The sequence below is a fragment of the Rhinoraja longicauda genome, chromosome 7 (genome assembly GCF_053455715.1).
Source record: "Rhinoraja longicauda isolate Sanriku21f chromosome 7, sRhiLon1.1, whole genome shotgun sequence".
NCBI classification, from domain to species: domain Eukaryota; kingdom Metazoa; phylum Chordata; class Chondrichthyes; order Rajiformes; family Arhynchobatidae; genus Rhinoraja; species Rhinoraja longicauda.
The window spans coordinates 57,022,043-57,034,907 of NC_135959.1; the positions used below are offsets into that span (position 1 = coordinate 57,022,043).

Genomic DNA, 12,865 nt, shown 5'->3' on the forward strand with positions numbered 1-12,865 from the left:
TGAAAGCTGCTTGTTTTAACTCTATTCCCTCAACTGTGTGTTTTAACTACACTCCCGCAACTGTGTGTTTTAACTACACTCCCGCAACCGTGGTTTAACTCGCACACCTGCAACCTCGGGTGTGTTTATCTCCACTCCCGCAACCCCGTGTGCTTTACCCCCACTCCCGCACCTTGTTCCGCACATCCGGCCGCGGGCCGGGAATCCACGTGACACTGACGTCATCCTGCACCCATCGCAGACAGCCAGCCAATCACCGTGCGATCGCCGTGCCGCGGAGGCGACCAATCAAATGTCGTACTTTGCGGGCCGTCACAATGCCTGCGCGAGTTAGCGAATGAAAGGCCGCGGCTTCACGCCCGTCACGATGGCAACCAATGGGTTCTGACCGTCACCGCCGCCCATTGTGACGCCGATGAATAGGTTAACGGAGCGCCGCCGCCATTTTGTGCAAGCAGCGGCGAGGGAGTGGAGGTGCCGAGCGGCGGTGGGCAGTTTAGTTCAGTGTCGTTGTGGCCTGGTTTTAGGAAGCATTTCCCAACCATGCGTAGGCTTAGAGAGTGAACACGTCCTTTTTATTAAGGGGGGGAAACTTTTTGTTTCGATATTTAAGAGCTATCAGTGAACGGAAAGAATTTTAATTTAAAACGCAGCGATGGCGGAAGACACGGCGAAGGCGGACGCGTGTAAAGAGTACCAGTCGTCTTTGGAAGACCTGACTTTCAACAGCAAGCCTCACATCAACAATCTGACCATCCTGGCCGAAGAGAACCTGAAGTATTCGCCGGAAATCGTCAAGTTAATCGAAGCGCAAATATCCAAGGTTTTTAAAATCAGTTTTTTTTTGTTTTTATTTTATTTTTTCGAAGAAAAAAATTATTGGGAGTGTTTTTTTTTATTTGAGAGAGGACCGGCTGAGATAATGCTGGTCAAGATGGCGGCGGCGGCGGGCTGGCGATGGGCGGGCGGAGGGGACGGGCCGACTGGCGCACCAAGCCCGCCCGCCAGCCTGCTCTCCCTCGTCTGTCCGCAGCCTTCCCCGCCCGACGCGGAGCCGCCGACACACCCTCCCACCGCTGGCGTCGGGCGGATTTCCATCCATTTTGTTTTACAGATAAGATTCTGGAAATATTTTTAATTCCTCCGGCGAGTTAAGTCAACTGTAGTAAACGGGTCCCCCATGTTCCCCTTCCTCCCTTCCCCCTCCAGTCTTTCCCCCTCCCCGACTCCCTTCCCACTCCCCAACCTCCCTTTCCCCTCCCTAACCTCCTTCAGTCTCCCTTCCCCCTCCCTCAGCCTCCCTTCCCCCTCCCTCAGCCTCCCTTCCCCCTCCCTCAGTCTCCCTTCCCCCCTCCCTCAGTCTCCCTTTCCCCCCCTCCCTCAGTCTCCCTTCCCCCCCCTCCCTCAGTCTCCCTTCCCCCCCTCCCTCAGTCTCCCTTCCCCCCCTCCCTCCAGTCTCCCTCCCCCCTCTTCAACCCCCAATCCCTCACCCCAGGCAGTGTTTGAGTACGGCTCGGTGTGTTTCCTGGAGCCGGAGACCGTCCGACCTCAGTTCGGGTGATTGGCTTGTCGCAGCGGCTCCGGGGCGGGGGAGGAGCAGGAGGGGAGGGACAGGAATGTGCGGGGGAGCGGCCTCTGTACCCGGGGCCGCTGAGTGTGCAATTACTTCGTAGATCTGTTAAGGTCCGGCATGTTTAAGTTAAATGTTTCCAGTGTTAGTCCATTGTGTAGTCTACATTTTATTATCACAGCAGAGGTTGCATTTTGCCGCCTCTTTAAATTACTGTCTTAATCGTCGTTAGATTTAGTTAAGCTTTTCCTGCCTTTCAGTTCGCGTTAATGTTTTATGACGTAGTGAGATTGAACAAAAACAAGTGTCGGGTGGGAGGGGGAGTTCTCTGTAACTGGGCCAGACAGAATTTGCTTCCCTTTTTACAAAAATAAAGGATATTATTTCATGTTTTTAATGGCGGTGACCTGTTTTAATGGTTTTGAAAAATTGTTAATAAAGAAAATGAAATACGTTCTTTTGTCTTATTTCTTTCAGACTTACAAGGTTTTTATTACAGTGTTTCGGTCATTGGTATTCTGTTGAGGAGCACACTAATCACAAAACTGAATGTTATGTTAATGCTGTACATAGGGGTGGATGGCCTTTTAAAATCAATACAATGTAAATATGGATTTTAAATTGAGAGACCACTACAAATTTTTAACTTAAACGTGAGATAAGTTCTGTAAGTAATTTGACGTTTGTCTTCAAACAAAAAAAAAAAATGATTTGGCTAATCTGGGTCCATCGTTTTGATCATAAAATTCTACCATAGTCTACATTTCCTTGGTTAATTTACAGCATAGCAACCAGAGCACTCTAATTGCTGTTGTCCATTTCAATCTCACTTAGTTTCACAGTAATTGGGGATTACTTAAAAGTGAGTGTAGACTTTATTTTACCTACTGCTGATATTTCCTGTCACTTATAATTATAGCTGGTGCAAAGCTGTAACTAAGAACTATAAATTTGGAATATGCTGTATTGTATCGTAAGACGCCATGATGATTTGAAGGGTGAAATTTCCACTTCAATTGTCTTATTCAAGTACCCAGCTTTGACCATCATTTAAAGCGTGAGTTAAGCCCCCCCCCCTCTCATTCCTTCTGATTGTGCCATAATGAAATATGTGCACATTTACAGAAGCAAATGCACAATGCTGCTTACAGCTGTTGAGCTTTGCAATGATGCTGTGACTCAAACATTCAGTTTTATGATCTCGGTTTTCAAGCATGTTACTGGGCAAAATTCAGTACTGTCTGCTGCTCATGCTGTTGTGGATATACTCAGCTTATTGGGAGGTGCTGATGATCCAGAGTTTACATCAGTTTTTCATTTTTAACACAATGCCCATGGCACATATGACCTAATTCCCATCACTGGTTTGGATTTCGAAATGACCTGATTGTTCAGTGATATAATACACTTAACGTATTGGCTTAGGACCCTGCCTGCCCCAAGATTCAGCCAGTTTGGAATAGCTTGAATTACTGGTTCAGATTATCATTTCCGTCTTCAGCATAGTACATTTTTGCTTATTCGCCATTATCCTAAATTTAATTAAATTTGCATTGTGTATGTAGCTAGTTGACTAGTGTTGACATTCAACACAACATTAAGCATATTATTAAGATGCTAGTCATTTATCAGCAGCTTTGTTCCCAATGCATTTTTCCTTCATGCGTTCCTGTTCCCTGCGCTTGTTCCAGATATTAGGTTTCTTTTCCCCTCAACTGTTAATTGAGGAAGCAAAATAGTCTGGTTTTCCATATACTTGAATAATTTCGGCCGTAAAATCGGATAGTTGGAAGAACAAAGCACAAATGCTTAAAAATAACACTTCACAGTTTCTGTTGGATGGATAGATACAATTAGCGTGTATCATGATTTACAACATACATACCTGTGGTTTTGGAGCTTGATAAAATCAACACTAAATCAAATGGTGCGCTAATAAATTAGTGCTTGTTCAATTTCAATCATTTGTGTCATTTCATTGTATAGAGGGAAATGATTTTCATTAAAGTTGAGGCATTAGGTGAACTGAAGCAGGTCATTTTCAAATGTTAATGAAGGTAGTAATGGGAAATTTATATTTTGAAATTATGTAAGGAATTGACGTTGGAGGCCTGCTATTTAGAGCCCAGACTTGTTTCATTTGGATACAGGTTTCTGTTTGATTAAACTTAGATAATAAAATTTAGGTGGGAAACATTGGTGGTAACTTTTAAATTATTTGCCTTGTTTTAAAGGCTCTCTTTTACCTGGCCAATATTGTTAATCACCAATTGTTGATACAATTTAAAAACAGCATATCCTCAAAACATTTTTCAAAATTAATATTGAACTTGGAGTCTGATTCCTGAAGTCATGTTGGTGCAGTGACAGTGGACCTGTGTAGGTGGTTTAAGCATGCTTTGTAAATAAATACACAATATATAGAAAACTGCACTGAGGCTTAGTTGTAGCCAGTTTAATTATTTATGGTGGTTAGCAAATCGTTGACTAAAATGTACAAATTGCTCCTTTGCTTGTATTTTACATCCAGTATTATCAGAACATTAAGGAGCACACGTTCAAATCTTGTGCAATGTGCAGCCACATATGTAAACCTAAAGAAATTTCAAATTGTGAATTCAGATCCTTTTATGTAGTAGTACATCTTGATATGAGGAATTTTAAGATGTAGATGAAGATTTTAACTGCATTTGAAAATTATTTAATTTTCTTGGAATTCATATAGGCTAGTCTGGATCATCATGGGGCTTATTTTTTTAAGCAACATTGCAAAAATTGCAAGAAAACGAAAGTGAAACTTGCTTTGGATTTTCAATCTCCATAAATCTGTCACCCCATACCAATATCACGTTAGTGACCTATGTGAGTTGAACGGATGTCAGCTAAAAATCCACATTTCACCTGATATTCGCCAAATGAAAGTTTGATTCGGGAAGCATTCCATTAGTAAATCATACATAATGATTAATATTCAATCCACAGTGCCATCAGAGTATTCTAGCATGCTCGGATGTCTTTTTTTTCTGGAAAAAGTTGCGTGTGTGATTGGTTTGATTTTTTTGGTGGGGAGAGTAGGACAACTGGTTAGAATTGCACATTTGCTTGTGATGTGAGGCATTGGGTTTTTCATCTGTAGAGTATCATTCAGAATATATCAGTTTTCTGTGCAATGCAGGTATACATATTCAATGTTTTGATAAATTTCCATCTTTAAATAGAATTATCTTAAACATAATGGAAAGAAATAAGGTGTTGGCTTGGCTCACTTGGCTTCTGAGTGAGCTGTAAGGTTTGCATGCACATTTGGTCTCAACATTGACATGACAAAAATCTAAAGATGAGTGAAGATCCAAATTTGTTCTTTCCCATTATACCAGGCTTGAAGTTAGGTGGGCTACGATTGGCACACAAGAAAGAGATGGGTAAATTGGTGTTAGTAGCAAAATTTGGAATACCATTGATGATCCAAGTACGCGGCACTCGGGGATGCGTGTTCTGACCATGAAAGTTGTCAGTGCCTTAAGAACAGACATTAAATGCTAAAAGAATAAGATGGATGTCAATCACTTATCCAAAACAGAATTACAAAACTTTGGAAGATTGAGAGAAGTTTTGAATCAGTAACGAGTGCATTAAAAAGAATCGTTTTCATTGCCACGCGGTTAATAATATGTACCATTAAAAGAATCACATTGCACTGGTTGCTTTTTTCTTCTTCACTTCTATTATTTCTTTAAGGATATTAAATCTGGGAACAATTTTACATGTTTAGTAATGTAAAATGGCTGACGTTGCAAGCAATTACAAACTGGCAAATTATGTTAAATGTCTGACTTTCTATTTTCATAAGTTCAGAGGTGGATTTTTATTTTTTGCTTTTGGCCTTTCTGGAGTGATACTGACAGTTAACGTTGGGACTGCATTTACTGCAGTATCTCAACTGAAGAATGGCTGGCAACTTATTCCATGTCCCAACCAGTAAGTTGCTGATGATTGCAACTTTGAAGATCTGCTTTGAAGCAAAGTACGTGGAAACAAGCAGTAAAAGGCTTATGTACTCATGAATATGGGCGTCATTAAACTGTTCCGAGATTGAAAGATTCCTTTGAGTATTTGGCAACAACCAAATCCTGAAGTACAGCATTCTGGAACAGTTTTCACTTAAGTGCAAATCCTCCCGAGTTTGTATGTCATTGAAATTCTTTTTAAAAATTGCTTTATTCTATTAAATTTTCTGTTTTTTCCTAATATTTTGAGTTTTCCTATTGCTGCAGGCCCCAGTTTCAGAGAAGCTTCCAGTAATGTACCTCATGGATTCCATTGTGAAGAATGTTGGAGGAAGCTATATCACACTCTTTGCTCAAAACTTAGGTGTTACATTTTCTAGTGTTTTTGAAAAGGTACCTATAATTTTGTCTTTAGAATGTATGTGTATATATTTGCTTCTGTTTTGGTAACTAAATGTCATTGGACTTGCTGATGAAAGGTATGTATGCTTATGAAGTTGGAATGCATTAACATGTTAATCCCATATCCAGATTTACATTGGTACTCTTCAGCATTGATCTGCACTTAAAATGGCAGTGTTGGAAGGCAGGGAAAGGGGATTTTCCATTATTTAAAAAAAGATTATATGAAAGAATCTTCATAGAGATAGGCAAGCCCATCTGATTTTTTTTTGCTGCACACAAAACCACAAATGAACAAACATTATTACCAAGCTGATACGAAACGCTTCTTCCTTATTCATTTAAAACCTTTGACATTCAACTTAATAAATTCCAAAGTTATTTTCATAGCAATGTAATAAGCTTATTGCCATTAAACTGAGTTTGATTTTTGGAGTTATCGTTCCCCATTTTTTGGAGTGGCCCATTAATACAAGGCAGCAGCATGAATGAAGACTGGCCGAGCACCACAAGTTCCTTTGGATTTTCTTTACTAATGTTTGTTTTTCTAAAGAGAGGATATTTGTTAGCTCTGAAGAAGGGTCTCAACCCAAAATGTCACTGATTCCTTTTTTCCAGAGATGCTGCCTGACCCGTTAATTATTCTAGTTTTTTGTATATGTTAACTCTGGCTTGCTCTTCCATACTGCAGCAATCTGCCATTAATTTGTGTTTTTATAATTCATTACAAAATAATGTGACTTTTGTACTGTTGTTATGATTTATGAATGCACTCTGATTTGCAGTTATTTTTCATTCTTCAAGGCACAAGAATTTTATTCTCAGACAATGCAACCAGACACTTCCTATTTTAGGGCCACTGTCCATATTCATACACCCTGGTAGGTGGCAGTCCACTTTGAAACCCAATCTGCTGGTACAGAAACATAGCGAATTTACCATTTCCCACGAGCAAGTTATGATCTGAATGAGCTTTCCCTTTTCATGATGAATATTTTCATGTGCATATGACTAGGAACTAATGGTTTTTATTTCATGTCTCAACTAAATTTATTCTTGGTTCCAGAAGTAGGCCAATGGGTTGGTGTGGGTTATATTGGCAGATGCTCTTCTTTCACCAGACTGCTTTTCCAGCGAGGAGCTGATAAATCCAATTGACAAATTTGCTTCCATTTCATTAACATCAGATTCAGTGCTCGTGTCAGCAAAATCACATTTTGAAATTCTGTTTTTGAATGTTTGATACTAGACATGGATGGCTATACAAATAAAATACGTTTCAAATTGTTTTGTACTGTGCAATGTTGTTCCCAAAGCATTCTTTACATGACTAAAGGAAAGCTTGTAGTTTGCAATTTTTTTAATGTATTTTGTTCATTGTTTTTGCATGGTAACGAGTCAAAATCAATAAGGGTGACTATCCCTGCAATTAGTTACTTAGCTATACGGGGGGGGGGGGGGGGGGGGGGGAGAGAGAAGAGTTAATGAAATAGTTAATTGTTTTGACTCACCCAAAACAGCATGCTTTCAAAATAGTTTAATTGGATCATTCAACTGACAACATATTAGCTAAGTGAAGGAGTGCATAAGTGTCCCAGAATTAGCCTCCTTTAGAAAGGTGCCAAAACAAATCTCATTGCAATTTCTGCAACAGATAATCTTGTGATTTATTCTGTTTGGTATGTTTATAAGAATGTATAAAGGCATAACACTCATAAAGTTGGATAATTGTTTTGTTCTTAGGTGGATGAGAGCACTAGAAAAAGTTTGTTTAAATTGCGCTCTACATGGGATGATATGTTTCAACTGACGAAACTTTATGCCTTAGACGTCAAAGTCAACAAACTAGATCCTGCATGGCCTATTAAGCCTTTACCACCAAATGTGAACAGTTCAAGTATTCATGTAAATCCCAAGTTTTTAAATAGATCGGTAAGTGTTAAAGGAATCTCACCTCTATCATAAGGAAAGAATAACAGCATATGTTTCTCATCTGAGTTGGATTAACAAGCTTGGCAATATTAAACCATGAGAGTAAATAAAGAAAATTTGCAAAATGTTGTGGTGTTTCTCTTATTTTTGTCAGCATTTCTTCTTATACCAGTTTCCTTGGAGAATTGTAGAATATCCTGGCCGTAACTTGACTTTTTCCTTGCTCGTAGCTTGAAGAACCCAGCACCTCAAGTTCCACAGTTGCTCCTGTTAACTCAGCCAAACAAAACATTACTGAGTCACAGAAAAACGTAACACAGGAGCAAGAGCAGTTTATAAGACAACAACTGTTAGCAAAACAAAAGCAGTTACTTGAGTTACAGCAGAAGAAGTTGGAGCTGGAATTAGAACAGACAAAAGCACAGCTGGTAAGTTTACATACTAATCGCTAAATATTACATTTCAGTTTTGAATAGCTGAAAGGGCTGAAGTAAGGTGGAGATTAATTTTCCCAAACTATGGAATTTTAATTTTGATAATAAAAGTATTCTGGGGACCAGAATCTTAAAGCTTGATTTTCTTTAGCAGAAATGCATTTTGTTTGTTTGTTAACACTTACATTTGTCACAGAGCCATAAACCTGTGAGACGGATGACAGTCTTCACAACCATTTAAAAAACATTCAGAAAAGAATTCAGCACTTCTGTCTCATTCTTTTTAACTGGGAGTGTGCATTGCCAAATTCAGCATTACAATTTTCCAAATGCAATGACTGATTATGTCAGAAAAATCAAAATTTCTCATCTTGCATTTATTCGATCAGCTGTCCTTGGGGAATAGACAGAAAAAGCTGGAGTAAGTCTGCGGGACAGGCAGCATCTCTGGAGAGAAGGAATTGCTGACATTTTGGGTCAAGACCCATCAGACTAGTCGGGAAAGGAAAGAGATAAAGAACAATGAATGAAAGATATGCAAAAAAGATGTTAAAGGAATCAGGCCATTGTTTCAAGGAATATTCTAACGACCCCTAACATGGATGCATCAGCAGCACTTAGAAGTCAGATATAAGCAAGTCCATATAAATGTTATAAAGTAACAGTGCAATTTTAGCTAATTGTTCTGATAGAGCACTTGCTCAATGTGAGTAATGCCATGTACCGTGTTTACTGATCTTGCACATCAACTAAGATCCATTTTCTGATTTGTTAGGTAAAAATTATAAATTTAATAAATTAAATTAAAAATAACAAATTTATATCATGAATTGGTTTGCATCTCAGATGCATTGGGGAAAAACCTGGTTAACAAGCAAGGAGACTGATGAAAATAAGATTATGAATCTGGTTTGGCCAGAGGAATGATTTTCACTTGCCCTCATTCACTCGCATCCTCACTCCTGTGTAGGGATGTTGGGCAAATTCCCCCCCAAAAAATTGGTTGATAATTCCGACTAAAAGGGGTCATAAAGGAATGATTGTTTTTGCTCCGCTAAAGGTAGATTTTACAGAAATTGTCAAGAACTCAATAAAATAAGAGCAAAAGGTTAATAAGAAAGTTGCATGACGGCATTTAATACTCCCAATTTCCCAGAAACTAATTTGTTTATAGATTTGAAGGTTGATGCTTTCCTCAGTTGAAAATGCCAATAAAATTCTGGGTAATACATTGCTTTTTGCAAATATCTTCAATACAGCAAAGAGTATTTTTCAATCTAACATTATAAAAGATTTACATCTGACAGCAAAAATAAATGGTTAAATTTCTTATGAAACACGAGGGAATCCTCGAAGTATCTTGATAAATAACTGAGAATCTGCCCAGATCTGCAAATCTTGTGCTTCTCTTTCATTGAGACCTGTAAAGGTGATAACTCAAAAACATCAGGTTAAAGTACCTTATTCCCAAAGCTTTGATAGTTACAGCGTGGAAACAGGCCCTTTGACCCAACTTGCCGACACCGGCAAACATGTCCCATCTACACTAGTCCCACCTGCCTGCATTGGCCCATATCCCTCTAAACCTGTCCTATCCATCCATGTACCTGTCTAAATGTTGCGATAGTACCTACCTCAACTAGTTTCTCCAGCAGCTCATTCCATACACCCACCACCCTTTGTATGAAAAGGGTACCCCTTACACTTCTATTAAATCTTTTTCCCCTTACTTGAACCGATGTCCTCTGGTTCTTGATTCCTCCACTTTGCGTCGAACCGATTACTACTCGTCATTTTGAACACCCCTAATCCTCCTGCGCTCCGAGGATTAGAGTCCTAGCCTGCTCAACCTCTCCCTATAGCTCAGGCCCTTGAGTTCTGGTAACATCCACGTTAATTTCCCTTCCACCCGGTCTACCTGTGATGCCACTTTCAATCAACTGCACCTGTACTAGATCCCTCTGCTCTACAACATTCCACAGAGCCATACAGTTCACTGTGCAGGCCCTGCCCACGTTAGATATTCCAGAATGTAGCACCTAACATTTCTCTATTAAATTCCATCAACCATTTCTCAGCCCACCTGCCCAACTGATCAAGATCCTGAGCCAATTTTTGGCGACCATCCACTATCAACAACACCACCCACTTTTGTGTCATCTGTAAACTTGCTAACCAAGTTCTCATTTAAATCATTTATGTAGATGACAAAACAGTAATGGCCCAGCACTGAACCCTGAGGCACAACACTTGGTCACAGATCTATACATTCAAAATTTCAACATTAAAACTATAAAGTTGAAGGATATATTACTTGGGAAGTGTTGTTGGAGCAATTTAAAAGTGAAAGTGCCCAACAGAATGCAGTCAGAGCTACCTGGATTTGATCTTGACCTCCAATACTGTCTGTATGAGGTTTGCTTCTCTGGCCGCCTGGTGGTTTTCCTCTGAGGTTTCCTCCGATCCCCAAAACATGGATGTTGGTGGCTCCCCCTCGTACATTTTTTGGTGTATTTGGCGTGAATGTGGGGAGAATAAATTGGACTGGGAGAAGGATTTGTGTTAAAATTGGTACGATGGTACGTGGACTCAATGGGCCGATTTCCACGTTATATTCTCTGACCCTAATGCAACTAACAAACTTAAATAAGTAATTCAGGATCATCTGTGGGGAGGGAAAGTTATTATCTGAAATAGTGACCTTTCAATATATGCCAGATGTTGCAGTGGTAAAACTGGTTTGTCAAATGTCCTCTTTGTTCTCTATATGCTTCATTATATAACTGATAGATTTGGGCAATGGCTTCCTATTGCAGAAAGCTGTATGCAGATGCAGAAAGGCATTTTCTGACTGAAATCCCTATTGTCCCAGTGCACATTTTTATGAATCTGGGTGTGATGCCTTGCTGACAGTGAAACATTGAGAGAAAGAACAGATTTTTGGAATCAATGCTCAAACCTATGCTACAGTGGTTAGGGAAGACTCGCTGAAATTTTAAATCAAATGACATTCTGAAAAAATTAGGCCCAAAATATCCCATATTTTCTCTAAGGTATTGACTTGTTTTTCCAATTATAATTTACTGAATTACTTCCTATTTCAGAAGTTGAAAGTAACCTTTCTAATTGGGTGCTGGATACTTAAATGTGTTTGAGAAATTTAAAAGTTAATGCCATTCCAGAATTGAGTTGAAAGTCTCTTAATCCAATTACTTTTGTAATTGTACATATTTTTATTTCAGATTGCTTCCCTTGCTTCCCAGCATCCCATTCCTGATTCGATGGTAACTCTTGGACATTCCAAACAACATGTGCCAATTACAAAAGTTTCTCCCATGCTCTCATCAGGGGCAGGAAAGCCAACTCCAGCTGCAGTCAGACCCTTGCAACATGAATCCACTCAGCCAGAAAAATTTCAGGCAGCACATGCCAGTGATACCAAAGCATCAAATAGAGATCCTCGCATAAATAGGTTCAGTCAACAGACAAAAGATTCTGCTAAGAAGGAAGGGACATTGCAAACAATGAAACTGGACAAAACTGGAAGCAAGAAAATTAGCCCAGCTAAGGGATTCTTTGAGAAGACAGCAGTATCAAAAGCAGACAAAGATAAGGCCTGTGACAGATTGGTCCGAAAGGAGTCTAAAGTGTCAGAGGGAAAATCTAAAGTTGTTTCACCAGTGAAAAATAAGTCGTCTGTTAAAAATGCTAAAAAAGTGGACACGGAGAAAGTAAAAGTTGAAGTTGCAAAGAGAGATCCAAGGTTGCGAAAGTCTTCTCAAGATAAGGCTGATAGCAAAGTAGAATTAAAAGAAAGGAGAGCAAATACAGAAAAAAAGGTAGATGAAGATCAGAGTAAAGGAACTGAACGTAAGCCTTCAGTTACAAGAAACAGAACAAGCAGTGGCATACTGGGAAATGAAAAGGACAGCAAAGAGATTGAAAGAGATGTTAAATCTGGAGGATTTAATTTCAGATCCCATCCTAGATCATCAAGATCACAGTCCCCAAGATCACGATCACCAAAATCTCGGTCACCTATAGCACGTTCAAGACAACGAAGCAGACTGTCACCCAAAAGGAGACGTATAAGTGTTTCACCGCTTTCCAAAGAAAAGTCAGCCAAAAGACCCTTATCTGATGAGTATAAACAAAATATTAACTGGGAACCTCGAGATCTTAGAAAGAAACCAAACATCAAACCAGAAGCACGAGATTCAAGGAAGCCCAAGAGGGTGCGAGATGACAGAAGTCAGGAATCACAAGCGGCACGTCTTGAAAACAGAAGTTCTCCCAGAAACTCCCCTGAGCCAAAAGAGAATTTGGAAAACTGGCATGACCCTCCATCTGCCAAAAGATGGAAGTCTGGCTGGGAGGAAGCTAAAAGGTAAGCTGGGAATGCTCAGAACCAAATCACAAGGTTAATTTTAGTATACTTTGTTCCAAACAACAACACTGATATATATACACGCATGTCCACCGATCGGCACCAGTTCCAGAGCCTTTCTGGATTATCCGTT

At 39.7% G+C, this 12,865-nt stretch overlaps 1 protein-coding gene across 2 annotated transcripts in view; it reads left to right on the forward strand.

Annotated features, from left to right (window-relative positions):
* Positions 1 to 460: 460 nt before the first annotated feature.
* Positions 461 to 12,865, forward strand: part of pcf11 (PCF11 cleavage and polyadenylation factor subunit) — a 28,420-nt gene continuing 16,015 nt past the window's right edge. For both annotated transcript variants that reach the window (XM_078402646.1, XM_078402647.1), the window contains exons 1-5: positions 461 to 823; positions 5,845 to 5,970; positions 7,723 to 7,911; positions 8,142 to 8,339; positions 11,588 to 12,732. In XM_078402646.1, the coding sequence (XP_078258772.1) occupies positions 656 to 823; positions 5,845 to 5,970; positions 7,723 to 7,911; positions 8,142 to 8,339; positions 11,588 to 12,732 (1,826 nt within the window). In that variant the 5' untranslated portion in view covers positions 461 to 655. The remainder of the gene's footprint in view (positions 824 to 5,844; positions 5,971 to 7,722; positions 7,912 to 8,141; positions 8,340 to 11,587; positions 12,733 to 12,865) is intronic.